Source organism: Ranitomeya variabilis, chromosome 6 (assembly GCF_051348905.1).
Source record: "Ranitomeya variabilis isolate aRanVar5 chromosome 6, aRanVar5.hap1, whole genome shotgun sequence".
Lineage (NCBI taxonomy): Eukaryota > Metazoa > Chordata > Amphibia > Anura > Dendrobatidae > Ranitomeya > Ranitomeya variabilis.
The window spans coordinates 184181935-184197662 of NC_135237.1; the positions used below are offsets into that span (position 1 = coordinate 184181935).

At 42.1% G+C, this 15728-nt stretch overlaps 1 protein-coding gene and 1 long non-coding RNA gene across 5 annotated transcripts in view; one reads left to right on the forward strand and one right to left on the reverse strand.

The window, feature by feature from the left end:
* The window catches only part of PDE1C (phosphodiesterase 1C), a 1454702-nt gene that overhangs the window by 902887 nt on the left and 536087 nt on the right, over positions 1-15728 (forward strand). For all 4 annotated transcript variants that reach the window (XM_077269307.1, XM_077269309.1, XM_077269308.1 and 1 more), the window contains one exon: positions 14471-14611. In XM_077269307.1, the coding sequence (XP_077125422.1) occupies positions 14471-14611 (141 nt within the window). The remainder of the gene's footprint in view (positions 1-14470; positions 14612-15728) is intronic.
* Positions 1-15728, reverse strand: part of LOC143782165 (uncharacterized) — a 104470-nt gene that overhangs the window by 83015 nt on the left and 5727 nt on the right. The gene's annotated exons all lie outside the window — the stretch shown is intronic.

Sequence of the window (15728 nt, forward strand, 5' to 3'; positions counted from 1 at the left end):
TTAAATTAGATTCTTACAGATTGTTGTGTTCATATTGTTCTTGGATCTAACTGAAAAGTTGGTCCATCATATAACAGTACTCAAGATAAAGTCATCAGTGCGTTGGTGTAATTCACTGAATTAATATTGGTGAATGATAAATTATAATATTTATTCATTTGCTGTTCAATTATTTTTGTTGCAAACCACTGGATATAACTAAAATGATTAAAGTGTATTTACATTAACCCTTAGTCCATAGAACCAAATTTCTGATATTCTGATATTTCTGTGACCCCTGCTAAGTTTTATATAGCTTTGAATGGGCTCTGCTAATTAAAGAGTATATTTCTCAGAACTCTGCATAGTCAGCAAAAATAATTCTACCTGAACACGCTTTGTCACCCTTCTTTCAGAGTGACACATCAGGAAACATAAGGATATTCATTTAAGCTGAATTTTATAGATCAGTGAATTGATTCATATAGGATCGAGTTCAGGCCAAATTTCCTGAAATTCACACTTTCACGTAAATTTGAGATTTTATATACAGTTTGAAACAAGACTTGCTTGGCACAATTTTTCACAGTTGAGAAGCATCAGAGACCAGGCAAGCCTATATATATATATATATATATATATATATATATATATATATATAGTACAGACCAGACCAAAAGTTTGGACACACCTTCTCATTTAACGATTTTTCTGTATTTTCAAGACTATGAAAATTGTAACTTCACACTGAAGGCGTCAAAACTATGAATTAACACATGTGGAATTATACACTTAACAAAAAGGTGTGGAACAACTGAAAATATGTCCTATATTCTAGGTTCTTCAAAGTAGCCACCTTTTGCTTTGATGGCTGCTTTGCACACTCTTGGCATTCTCTTGAGCATTCTCTTGATGAGCTTCAAGAGGTAGTCACCGGAAATGGTTTTCACTTCACAGGTGTGCCCTGTCAGGTTTAATAAGTGGGATTAATTGCCTTATAAATGGTGTTGGGACCATCAGTTGTGTTGAGCAGAAGTCTGATGGATACACAGCTGATAGTTCTACTGAATAGACTGTTAGAATTTGTATTATGGCAAGAAAAAAAGCAGCTAAGTAAAGAAAAACGAGTGGCCATCATTACTTTAAGAAATGAAGGTCAGTCAGTCTGAAAAATTGGGAAAACTTTGAAAGTGCAGTTGCAAAAACCATCAAGCGCTACAAAGAAACTGGCTCACATGAGGACCGCCCCAGGAAAGGAAGACCAAGAGTCACCTCTGCTTCTGAGGATAAGTTAATCCGAGTCACCAGCCTCAGAAATCACAAGTTAACAGCAGCTCAGATTAGAGACCAGGTCAATGCCACACAGAGTTCTAGCAGCAGACACATCTCTACAACAACTGTTACGAGGAGACTTTGGTCAGCAGGCCTTCATGGTAAAATAGCTGCTAGGAAACCACTTCGAAGGACAGGCAACAAGCATAAGAGACTTGTTTGGGATAAAGAACACAAGGAATGGACTTTAGACCAGTGGAAATCTGTGCGTTGGTCTGATGAGTCCAAATTTGAGATCTTTGGTTGCTACAACCGTGCCTGTGCGACGCAGAAAAGGTGAACAGATAGACTTTACATGCCTGGTTCCCACCGTGAAGTATGGAGGAGGTGTAATGGTGTGGGGGTGATTTGCTGCTTACACTGTTGGGGATTTATTAAAAATTGAAGGCATACTGAACTAGCATGGCTACCACAGCATCTTGCAGCAGCATGCTATTCATCCGGTTTGCATTTAGTTGGACCATCATTTATTTTTCAACAGGACAATGATCCCAAACACACCTCCAGGCTATGTAAGGGCTATTTATCCAAGAAGGAGAGTGATGGAGTGCTATGCCAGATGACCTGGCCTCCACAGTCACCAGACCTGAACCCAATCGAGATGGTTTGGGGTGAGCTGGTCCGCAGAGTGAAGGCAAAAGGGCCAACAAGTGCTAAGCATCTCTGGGAACGCCTTCAAGATTGTTGGAAGACCATTCCCGGTGACTACCTCTTGAAGCTCATCAAGAGAATACCAAGAGTGTGCAAAGCAGTCATCAAAGCAAAAGGTGGCTACTTTGAAGAACCTAGAATATAAGACATATTTTCAGTTGTTTCACACTTTTTTGTTAAGTATATAATTCCACATGTGTTAATTCATAGTTTTGATGCCTTCAGTGTGAATTTACAATTTTCATAGTCAAGAAAATACAGAAAAATCTTTAAATGAGAAGGTGTGTCCAAACTTTTGGTCTGTACTGTACATATACAGTGGGGCAAAAATGTATTTAGTCAGTCAGCAATAGTGCAAGTTCCACCCCTTAAAAAGATGAGAGGCGTCTGTAATTTACATCATAGGTAGACCTCAACTATGGGAGACAAACTGAGAGAAAAAAATCCAGAAAATCACATTTTCTTTTTTTTTAATCATTTTATTTGCATATTATGGTGGAAAATAAGTATTTGGTCAGAAACAAAATTTCATCTCAATACTTTGTAATATATCCTTTGTTGGCAATGACAGAGGTCAAACGTTTTCTGTAAGTCTTCACAAGGTTGCCACACACTGTTGTTGGTATGTTGGCCCATTCCTCCATGCAGATCTCCTCTAGAGCAGTGATGTTTTTGGCTTTTCGCTTGGCAACACGGACTTTCAACTCCCTCCAAAGGTTTTCTATAGGGTTGAGATCTGGAGACTGGCTAGGCCACTCCAGGACCTTGAAATGCTTCTTACGAAGCTACTCCTTCGTTGCCCTGGCGGTGTGCTTTGGATCATTGTCATGTTGAAAGACCCAGCCACGTTTCATCTTCAATGCCCTTGCTGATGGAAGGAGGTTTGCACTCAAAATCTCACGATACATGGCCCCATTCATTCTTTCATGTACCCGGATCAGTCGTCCTGGCCCCTTTGCAGAGAAACAGCCCCAAAGCATGAGGTTTCCACCACCATGCTTTACAGTAGGTATGGTGTTGGATGGATGCAACTCATTATTCTTTTTCCTCCAAACACGACAAGTTGTGTTTCTACCAAACAGTTCCAGTTTGGTTTCATCAGACCTTAGGGCATTCTCCCAAAACTCCTCTGGATCATCCAAATGCTCTCTAGCAAACTTCAGACGGGCCCGGACATGTACTGGCTTAAGCAGTGGGACACGTCTGGCACTGCAGGATCTGAGTCCATGGTGGCGTAGTGTGTTACTTATGGTAGGCCTTGTTACATTGGTCCCAGCTCTCTGCAGTTCATTCACTAGGTCTCCCCGCGTGGTTCTGGGATTTTTGCTCACCGTTCTTGTGATCATTCTGACCCCACGGGGTGGGATTTTGCGTGGAGCCCCAGATCGAGGGAGATTATCAGTGGTCTTGAATGTCTTCCATTTTCTAATTATTGCTCCCACTGTGGATTTCTTCACTCCAAGCTGGTTGGCTATTGCAGATTCAGTCTTCCCAGCCTGGTGCAGGGCTACAATTTTGTTTCTGGTGTCCTTTGACAGCTCTTTGGTCTTCACCATAGTGGAGTTTGGAGTCAGACTGTTTGAGGGTGTGCACAGGTGTCTTTTTATACTGATAACAAGTTTAAACAGGTGCCATTACTACAGGTAATGAGTGGAGGAAAGAGGAGACTCTTAAAGAAGAAGTTACAGGTCTGTGAGAGCCAGAAATCTTGATTGTTTTTTTCTGACCAAATACTTATTTTCCACCATAATATGCAAATAAAATGATAAAAAAACAGAAAATGTGATTTTCTGGATTTTTTTTTCTCAGTTTGTCTCCCATAGTTGAGGTCTACCTATGATGTAAATTACAGACGCCTCTCATCTTTTTAAGTGGTGGAACTTGCACTATTGCTGACTGACTAAATACTTTTTTGCCCCACTTTATATATATATATATATATATATATATATATATATATATATATATATACACATACATACATACTAGCTGAAGAGCCCGGCGTTGCCCGGGCATAGTAATTAACTGTTAACTAACTGTGGTTAGTTATAGCAAATTATATTGATTATCCTCCATCCCATAGTTTCGTGCCCATATACCCATCACACATATCCTCCATCTCATAGTCCCGTGCCATATATCCATCATACACTGCTCAAAAAAAAGGGAACACTTAAACAACAGAATATTGTTCTGTTTTACTCCAAGTAAATCAAACTTCTGTGAAATCAAACTGTCCACTTAGGAAGCAACACTGTTTGACAATCAATTTCACATGCTGTTGTGCAAATGCAATAGACAACAGATGGAAATTATTGGTAATTATCAAGACACACTCAATAAAGGAGTGGTTCTGTATGTGGGGACCACAGACCACATCTCAGTACCAATGCTTTCTGGCTGATGTTTTGGTCACTTTTGAATGTTGGTTGTGCTTTCACACTCGTGGTAGCATGAGACGGACTCTAGAACCCACACAAGTGGCTCAGGTAGTGCAGCTCATCCAGGATGGCACATCAATGTGAGCTGTGGCAAGAAGGTTTACTGTGTCTGTCAGCATAGTGTCCAGAGGCTGGAGGCGCTACCAGAAGACAGGCAAGTACACCAGGAGATGTGGAGCGGGGCAAAGGAGGGCAACAACCCAACTGCAGGACCGCTACCTCAGCCTTTCTGCAAGGAGGAACAGGAGGAACACTGCCAGAGCCCTGCAAAATGACCTCCAGCAGGCTACAAATGTGCATGTGTCTGCAAAAATGGTTAGAAACTGACTCCATAAGGATGGTCTGAGTTCCGGATGTCCACAGATGGGGTTTTTGCTCACAGTCCAACACCGTGCAGGACGCTTGGTATTTGCCAAAGAACACAAGAATTGGCAAATTTGCCACTGGCACCCTGTGCTCTTCACAGATGAAAGCTGGTTCACACTGAGCACATGTGACAGACGTGATAGAGTCTGGAGACGCCGTGGAGAGCAATCTGCTGCCTGCAACATCCTTCAGCGTGACCTGTTTGGCAGAGGGTCAGTAATAGTGTGGGGTGGCATTTCTTTGGAGGGCCGCACAGCCCTCCATGTGCTCGCCAGAGGTAGCCTGACTGCCATTAGGTACCGAGATGAGATCATCAGACTCCTTGGGAGACCATATGCTGGTGCGGCTGGCCCTGGGTTCATCCTAATGCAGGGCAATGTCAGACCTCATGTGGCTGGAGTGTGTCAGCAGTTCCTGCAAGATGAAGGCATTGAAGCTATAAACTGGCCCGCCCATTCCCCAGGCCTGAATCCAATTGAACACATCTGGGACATCATGTCTTGCACCATCCACCAACATTACGTTGCACCACAGACTGTGCAGGAGTTGGCAGATGCTTTAGTCCAGGTCTGAGAGGAGATCCCTCAGGAGACCATCCACCGCCTCATCAGGAGCATGCCCAGGCATTGTATGGAGGTCATACAGGCACATGGAGGCCACACACTACTGAGCATCATTTCCTTGTCTTGAGGCATTACTACTGAAGTTGGATCAGCCTGTAACTTAATTTTCCACTTTGATTTTGAGCATCATTCCAACTCCAGACCACCGTGGGATATTAGTTGTGATTTACGTTGATTATTAGTTTTATTGTTCTGAACACATTCCACTATGTAATGAATAAAGATTTACAACTGGAATATTTCATTCAGTGATATCTAGGATGTGGAATTCTAGTGTTCTTGCCACAGCTCGCATTGATGTGCCATCCTGGATGAGCTGCACTACCTGAGCCAATTTTGTGGGTTTTAGAGTCTGTCTTATGCTACCACGAGTGTGAAAGCACAACCAGCATTCAAAAGAGACCAAAACATCAGCCACAAAGCATTGGTACTGAGATGTGGTCTGCGGTCCCCACCTGCAGAACCACTCCTTATTTTATATTATTGATCGTGTCTTGATAATTGCCAATATTTTCCATCTGTTGTCTATTCCATTTGCACAACAACATGTGAAATTGATTGTCAAACAGTGTTGCTTCCTAAGTGGACAGTTTGATTTCACAGAAGTTTGATTTACTTGGAGTTATATTCTGTTGTGTGCTACCTTTATTTTTTTGAGCAGTGTATATTCAATATTGGCCGCATCTTCTAACGTTCTCAAGTAAAAGCATAGTCTACCATTAAAGGGAACCTGTCACCAGTTTTGGACGATATGAAGTAAGGCCACCACTTTTCGGGGCTTATATACAGCATTTTATAATGCTGTACATCAGTCCCCAACCTGACCTGTAAGAGAAGAAAAAGAACTTTTATTGTACTCACCTAGGGGTTGGTCTGGTCCGAGGGGTGTCGCAGGTCTTGGTCCGGTGCTTTGCATTCTCTTACAATCGAGGTCCTCTTGCTTGCTTCATGTGGATAATGCGCCTCTGCATCGTCCACACAGTCTCCTTAGCATCGCGCTTCTGCACAGGCATACCTCTATGACCTGTGGAAGGCAGAGCAAAGTACTGCCAGTGCGCAGGTGCTGGAAAAATTCAAAAATCCCTGGCACATGTGCACCGTAGTACCTTTCTCTGCCCTTAACAGGGCAGAGAAGTACGCTTGTACAGGAGTGCAATGCCGAGGAGACAGATGTGTCCATGGCTTTTCCGGAATTGGCAAAGACATCAATTCCTCGGCCTGCTGGACCTGAGAGCTTTTAGAGCAAGCACATACCCCACAAGTATTCACAAACTTTTTGATATCAGCAACCATAGAGGGCCACCAAAAAACCCTAGCAACTGCCCCCCAGGTAGCTTCATCCAAGGGTGTGCACTTAACTCAGAATCATGAAACTCCTGCAGGAGTGTGAGATGGAAATGTTTGGGTGCAAACAATTTACTGGGGGTTTTATTCCTGGGAGCTTGTGCTTCCAGAATCTCTCTCTGTAACTCAGAAGAGACTTCTGCTACAACCACTACCGGTTGAAGAATGGAGGAAGGAGGTTCTGGAGGGGACACAAAATCAAAACTTTGTGATAAGGCATCTGCCTTTACATTTTTAGACCCTGGTCTGAACGTAATGGTAAAATGAAATCGAGAAAAAAAAAGTGCCCACCGAGCCTGTCTGAGGGTCAATCTCTTAGCGGACTTGATATAGGCCAAATTCAGTGATGACTGAAATGGGATGAACGACCCCTTCCAAAATATGCCTCCATTCTTCTAAGACCAATTTAACTGCCAACAATTCCCTGTTGCTGACGTCATAATTTCTCTCAGCCAAAGAGAATTTTTTAGACAAAAAGGCACAGGGATTGAGGTTAGTGAGGGTGGGAGGGCCCTGGGATAGCACTGTGCCCACCCCCACCTCAGAAGCGTCGAACTCTACAATAAAAGGTCTCAACAGATTGGATTGTACTAACACAGGGGCTAAAGTAAAACATTTCTTCAATGTCCGGAAGGAATTTTTTGCAGCCTCAGAACAATTTTTTACATCCGCCCCTTTGAGAGTGAAGTCCGTCAAGGGTTTCACCACCTGCAAAAACCCTTTAATGAACTTCCTATAGAAGTTAGCGAAGCCCAGGAATTGCTGCAACCCCTTCAGGTCATGAGGCTGTACCCAATCCGTAATGGCCTGAACCTTCCCAGGATCCATGCAGAACCCCTGATATAATTAATCCCAGAAAAGACAGTTCCTGCACAAAGAACGAGCATTTCTCCAGTTTAGCGTATAAGTGGCTCTCTCTGAGTCTCTTAAGAACCATACACAGATGATGTAAATGAGATTGACTGTCCACTGAATATATCAGAATGTCATCCAGGTAGATGACTACATAATGCCCAATCAGGTCAGAAAAAAATAACATTAATAAAATTCTGGAAAACAGCAGGGGCGTTAGTGAGACCAAAAGGCATTATCAGGTTTTCAAACAGACCCTCGGTCATCGGGGATGCTGTTTTCCATTCATCCCCCTCCTGGACCCTTATCAGGTTATAAGCCCCCTGTAAGTCGAGTTTAGAGAACCATTTGGCCCCCTCGAGTTGGTTGCATAAATCGGGAATCAGAGGGAGAGGGTAAGTGTTCTTTACAGTAATTTTGTTCAGTTCCCAAAAGTCAAGGCTCGGTCGCAAACCATCATCCTTTTTCTTTACAAAGAAAAACCCTGCTGCCACGGGTGAGACAGAAGGTCGAATATGCCCCTTGCGGAGTCTCTCTGAGATGTACTCTTTCATGACTTGGCGCTCAGGCCCAAACAAATTAAACAGACAAGCCTTGGGTAATTTGGCTCCTGGGACTAAATCAATGGCACGATCAAAAGGTCGATGTGGAAGCACCTCAGCCTCGCTTTCGGAGAACACGTCTTCGAAATCCTTAAGGTATTCCTGAATACCCTCCAGACTGACAGATGACACAGATACAGATTTTACCGGGTTGACAAAAGGTCCCAGGTTACAACATGGACCATTATCCTTACATTCCCATTGAGTCATCTCTCCTGTCACCCAATTAATGACAGGATTGTGGCGTTGCAGCCAGGGCATCCAGTCCTGCAGGCAGATTAGAAAATATAGTACACCGCACACTCAGTATGTATATTGCGAATAGTGAAGAATTTATTAACAAAATTGACTATGTGACATGAAAAGCGACCAGAGGTAATTATTATGAAGTTTCGGCCCAACCAGGGCCTTAATCATACAATCGCTATGGAAAAAAGAATAAAAAACAAAATATAAATATACAGTATATACAATAAACAATATTCCAAATCAATGAAAATACAAATAAAGTTCTCAACCTGGATAAAAGAGACAAAGGAACGGGTAAAACAAAAGAGGATAAAACATAGTAACTGCGACATAACATGATATGCTTTTCTAATGAAACACCACGTATGTCCACAAAGGGGAACACAAACAAAAGCATGGTCACAGGGCTCGACTAAGGGTACCGTCACACAGTGCAATTTTGATCGCTACGACGGCACGATCCGTGACGTCGCAGCGATCGTATGATTATCGCTCCAGCGTCGTAGACTGCGGTCACACGTTGCAATCACGGCGCTGGAGCGATGCCGAAGTCCCCGGGTAACCAGGGTAAACAAGTGCCCCTGCGGCCTACTTTATGTGGGCGAAACCACGCAGCACATACGCTATAGGATGGCAAGCCACAAATCCACCATCAGGTGTAACAAAACCTGGCTCCCCCTCCCTGACCACTTTATGAAGGCGAGACACACAGTGGCCCAACTTAAATTTCAGGTCTTGGAGCAGGTACCCAGTCCTAGACGGGGAGGGAATCATATTAAATGATTGAAGTCCAGGGAAACATATTGGATATACACATTAGATACCCTCGCACCTAGGGGACTCAATAGGGAAATCGATTGGCTGATTTAATTACTTTAGCCTACTAATACTCTCCTCTTTCTTTGCAGATCCGTTGAGTAACCCGGTGAGTCTCTTCAGTAATATAATAATACCCATACCCATATTTGCTCCTTATACCATGTACATGGCCCCCAGTCGGTCCTCTCACTTAGGCATCCTCCCCATAACATCCTATTATTACCCTCCTTCACATCTTTAAAACGCTATTTCTGCCATATTGTAAAAGTCCATTTTCATACATATACAGTATACTGCCCCGTCCATTATTGTATTATTTCTTATGCCCTAGGGTCCGCTTTAGTTAGGCACATAGGCCACACACATCTCTCATTATACATCGGCCCTCTGATGATTCTTTGCAGCTCCAGCGTCACCTTAGCACCATACACTTTTATCTTACGCTGCCCGTGCAGGCACACTGGTTTGCTTCCAGCCACTGACACCCACAGCGCCTGGGTTCCCTAGCAACGAGGCACACACTGTATCGCCGGCCACGCATGCGCAGTAGCATTCCCGAGCCGCCCGCATCGCTTCAGGTATCGCAGGTCCTACTTCCGATTCGCGCTTTTAGAACACAGCAGCGCCGGCCACGCTACACACTGGCAGCAGGGCGCGGGAGCGCCGCTTATTAACTCTATCAGCAAGGTAATTCGTTGTCCCTCACTTGGCACTGGCCTTGCCACCACCACCGTATTACCTAATGCCTCTATAAACTACATGTCCCTTACATCCTTATGCCTTACATTTCCACAGACCCCACAACAGGGCAACTTTTGCGTTTATACACGCACAGCAACCTGGCATTTAAGGTACATTATATACCATCCTATCGACAGCACTTCATCCTCTATGTACCTCCTTTATCTCACGTACCTTTACCAACTTCTCTACAGTGTATGCCTTTATCTGCAAGGATTCTTTCCTCTCCTCTGTGCACATTAAAGGTAAATTATTTCTACTAAAAACTCCATGTATACTGTCATATGGTCGGGCTTCTTGAGCCTTAGTCTAGCCCTGTGACCATGCTTTTGTTTGTGTTCCCCTTTGTGGACATACGTGGTGTTTCATTAGAAAAGCATATCATGTTATGTCGCAGTTACTATGTTTTATCCTCTTTTGTTTTACCCGTTCCTTTGTCTCTTTTATCCAGGTTGGGAACTTTATTTGTATTTTCATTGATTTGGAATATTGTTTATTGTATATACTGTATATTTATATTTTGTTCTTTATTCTTTTTTCCATAGCGATTGTATGATTAAGGCCCTGGTTGGGCCGAAACGTCATAATAATTACCTCTGGTCGCTTTTCATGTCACATAGTAAATTTTGTTAATAAATTCTTCACTATTCGCAATATACATACTGAGTGTGCGGTGTACAATATTTTCTATGTACATGGGGCTATCACAGCCCACTACACCTGCACCTCGCTCCCCCATCATCCTGAGTGCGCGCCAATTTTCTTTACTGCAGGCAGATTATTCATAACAAACCAACTTAATTTTTCCACGGGATTGGAACCCACTTTCAGAGAAAAAATATCAGACATGAAACAAATTCCATCCTGGGTAAGAGGGGATGAATCAACAGCCACAATTTTAAAAGGGTCTTTCAGCCTGACTGTCCCTATCGTATTAAGTGTCACAACTTGGGCATCAATCAGATTAATGGAGGACCTGCAGTCAACAAAGGTGGTGGTCATGACAGGACCGCCAGCAAGTTCCAATTCCACCTGGAGCACAATTTTCGCAAGCGAGGGAAAATGTGCCTTGGAGTCTGGACAACCTCCTCGATTGTTGCCCAGACTCAGTCATTTTTCGATGGTTTCACTGAAGAAGGGTAGGAGAGACAGTCCCTTTTCCAATGTCTAGATGCTCCACAGTAAAAGCATAGTAAATTGTCTCTGCTGTGTCTTCTCTCTCTTTCCTTTACCGACATAGACCCAATCTCCATGGGCTGAGGTACAGGTGCAGCGTCACACAATTAAGAGTACAAGGGAGTCTCTTGTTGTATCACTCCTCTAGCATGAAATCTCTGATCAATACGGACCGCTTGCGTCCTGGCGTCCTCCAGGGTATCAGGAGGAGGATGTAATGCCAGAGTGTCCGGTAGAAGGTCAAACAGGCCTCTGCAGAACAACTCCCTCAGTGCCGCATTGTTCCAAGATACTTTGGCTGCCCAATGCCTAAACTCTGAGCAGAGCCATTCAGCGTAGTGCCTGCCCTGTCTCACACTCATCACCATATCCTCTGCCAGATGCACTCTATCAGGCTCATCATAAATGTGTCCCAGAGCCTCAAAGAACAGGTTCACAGCCATACGTTCAGGAGCAGAGGATGAGAAAGAGAAAGCCCATGCCTGTGGAGCCCCCTTAACAAGGACATTACGACCCCACCCTCTGCCTTTCATTTCCAGAGTCCAGGGAATGTAATTCAAAGAACAACTTGAATCCCTCCTTAAAGACCATAATCAATTTTTCATCTCCGGAAAAACTGTTGGGTAACTTTACCGGTGGATCGGAGTCCACTATGGATACATTAGTGGGGCCCCCCTCCTGGAACCCTGATGGAGCAGACCCCTGACGAGCGCCTGCCACATCTCTATGCACCTGTTGGTGCAAGCGAACCAGAACTTGCTGCTCCATGGACAGCTTCTGCATAAGCTGGGAGAGCTCATTAACCTGTTCTGTGAGAGCCTGTACCGGATCCATAATATACTAACACCACACCACTAGGGTTAGACTGCAGAGTCAGCTATAATGTCATGACTCCCGGGTATTACTGCTGCATGCTGCAGCAAGGGAGCTGAGAACAGGGCGGCAGAAAACTCACTAGATCGCAAACAGGACCTGAACCACGTAACAGAGAAGGAGGTGGTCGAGGGTGGCACTAGATGCAAAGGAGACGATATACACTGGAGAGTAGTTAAGTGTGCCTAGGTCAAAACCAAGAGATAATGAGGTAACCAAGGGGTGAGGCGGAGGGATAGTCAGAAAGGGAGCTAAAGGTCAGAAAGCCAACAGAACAAACAAGCAGAGTAAAGCACAGAGAACAAAACAAGCAAATGCAAACCGAGCACACAATTAAAGGGGTCAGACACACAGACTTATCGAAGGTATAGCTGACAGGGAATCCTAGCCTGGAATATGTATAAATACCCCTCCCAGATCCAAAGAGAGGCCAGCAATATTAACCCCGAGAGAGCAGGACATGAACCATGTCCTATGCCATGACACATTTATCTCAACTCATGCCACTGCTCATTTTAACTCAAACTTTCCACTGCAGGAGAAATATAGTATTCCACAGTGTCCACTGAAATATGTGTAATACATGGCCTCTTCTAGTGCACCAGAACTAGTGTCTTATTTCTATAGAGGCACAGTTTTTCTTTTGGCATAGCTGCAAAGTTGTGAACCCATTCTGTTTTATGTCCATTTATTATTTTAAATTGTTTTTTTTGTGACTTTTGTTCTGTACACATGGTTTTAAAAATATATTTGTAGCCTAAATGTTATTATTTAAATAAAAAGAACCTTGTATGTGGCATAGATGTGCTTGAATCAGAGAGTTGGAAGTTGTTTCAATGACTCATACCATACGTAGATAAATTAATCATGTCTCCTGAAGAAGAGACTTCGAAACGCACGTAGGGGTGGCAGGTCGGGGTCCCTCCTAACATTAGTAAGTACTGTCTCTAGCAATTCCTTCCTGATCTATATGGCTATGATTATGTTGGCAGCTGCACTATTGGCACTTTAGCACCAGCATTCTACTACTGAACACATATGATGCTGCCTCTCTAGTGTACAACAGGAGGTTTTTTTGGTCACTGCAATCCATTCCCATGCATAGGCACAAGTTAAGAATTGAATATTCAAATTTATGCTTCGGGAATACATGGGTGTTTGGGAGTTGTTTTTGATATATATCTAACTTTATTTCTGTAATTTCTACGGGATTAAAGTGACTATTGATGCTAGTAGTATGGAACTATAATGATTGTTTATGGGATCCACCATTACCTGCTTTGGCTTGAATATTCTGTTCTAAACTTTGTATATACTAATATGTTTCTATAATAAAATACTTTGTAGCCGAAAATACTCTTTTGTCCCCTTGTGCTTTATCTAATCTTGCTGGGATTTGTGTATAATAGTAGATAAATTAATGTTATCTTTGTATGTGGCACTGTAAGTGATGGTCGAAATAAGTTTGTTTCTGTAATAATTTGCTTTACTAATAAGTGAAGATGAATATTTGCTGGATCCAAGGTACATATAAATGCATACATTTACATTCTGTTTTTTTCATGGGAATATACAGTATGTGTGGACTCCTATATATTATGAGTGGCCAATGCTAGTAATTATGTTTAGCAATTTCTACATCAATGTTGTGTCTGTGCTCGTCAATACAAATACATAAATGGCGTATATCTAAAATAACATATGTATGGATTTTTTGTACTGTATAATGTAAAGCACACTGTATTATAATGTATTAATCGTATTAATATATACATTTAACTTAATTTCTATTCTCTTCATTTATGTTCTTCTGCAATTCATTGTGGATAAAAACAAATTAACTTTTCTGTATTTTCCTATGGATATTTCTTTACCCCAAATCATATAGCTCTGGTGACTTGAAGGGCTTGTCAGCATTAACACATGAATGAAATTGGGCACTCCAACCACTCAACTAGTAGCTGCTTTGGCAGCGGCTCAGCGTGAGCAATATACTGGTGCCTGATCAGATGGCAGCTGATTGGTGGGGGCACTGGGTGTCAGATCCTCGGTGTCAGACGGTCACCGATACATTGATGAACTATCCTATGAAAGGTCATCAATATGTTAACCCTGGACAAGCCCTTTATGACCTCAACTTCTGGTTACAGAGGGCATCTTCACTGTAAGTATTTCAGCAGTCTCATTAATAGTGATACAATTATTCAATGGGATGTGGTAAAGTTTCAATCATTACATATGTGTAACCTACATGTTATATCTACTGTATATATGTCCTTTATTTTACTTTTTTTGCAGCTTGAATTTATTGTCTCATGTTTAAGGATTTTCATTACTGGATTATGTGTTATGAAATAGTCGGGTTTCCTCTTAATTATATTACATCTAGGAAACAAAATAATCATAGTGCTTTCTATTTTAGATACCAATCTCTGCACTTGTATCTTTTGTGGAGGCGCTGGAAGTTGGATATACTAAACATAAAAATCCTTATCACAACCTGATTCATGCAGCAGATGTAACACAAACTGTTCATTACTTTCTCTTTAAATCAGGGTTAGCGGTAAGTAATGAGTTTTATATCTAATATTATATTTTTTTCTATAGATCTAAAATGTCTAATATGATCTTGTGTCCTATTCCAAAGATATCCACGTTTATCTTATATGTAAAGAAGATGTTCAGGACTACGGGCTGGACACTGATCTGTATGAGAATCTGCCTCCAGAGATTATTATAAATAAAAGGGGGAGCTACCAGTGTGATTTGTAATGACCGCTCTCTGCTCTCCTCATCTCAGTGCAGAGCTATGTGTGAGTATAACTAACACATCTGCAGGTTTCCCTCAGCTTCAGTTTCCATCTTACAGGAAGACAGGGTTGCTATATTGTGACAATACAGCAGAGCTATAAGAGCTGCAACAGCTAAGGTGTTTGTCATGAAACAAAGTTCAGTTCTACTATTCTGTGTTAGTTACGTGTATCACATTGGTAACGCTCCTTTTATTTACAATAATCTCTAGATGCAGATTATCAAGGAGATCAGTGTCTGCCCCATCCTTTTAGGTCATTTACATATGAGAAAAATCTGGATTTCTCTGAGATAAGACATCAGATCTCAGATATCAATGTATCATTTTATTCAGCTTCCTATGACCTGCATGCCCATAAAGACGGCTTGGGAGGGTGGAACCCTCTAACAGATTCCCTTTAAGTTCACATTTGACTAAACCAGGAGTTAAGGATCAGATACAGTTTTTTTTTAGAAAATGTATCTTTCTTCTTATCACTCTTATTCTCTTTTGCTGTGGGACCCATGTTTGCTGACAAATGGAAGTGCAACCATATCAGTTGTCCCATTGTAGAAATCAAATAAAAATTTACAGCCTACTTTTTGTTTCTTATAAGCTAATAAATTTAATATGGTTTCACTTCCAAATTTTATAATAAAAGCTTCAAGACATTTAGTGCTACATAAACAAATGTGCCTAACTTATTAGGTTAGTGTACATAGCACACATCCCTATGTACACTGCTCAAAAAAATAAAGGGAACACTTAAACAACAGAATATAACTCCAAGTAAATCAAACTTCTGTGAAATCAAACTGTCCACTTAGGAAGCCACACTGATTGACAATCAATTTCATATGCTGTTGTGCAAATGGAATAGACAACAGAT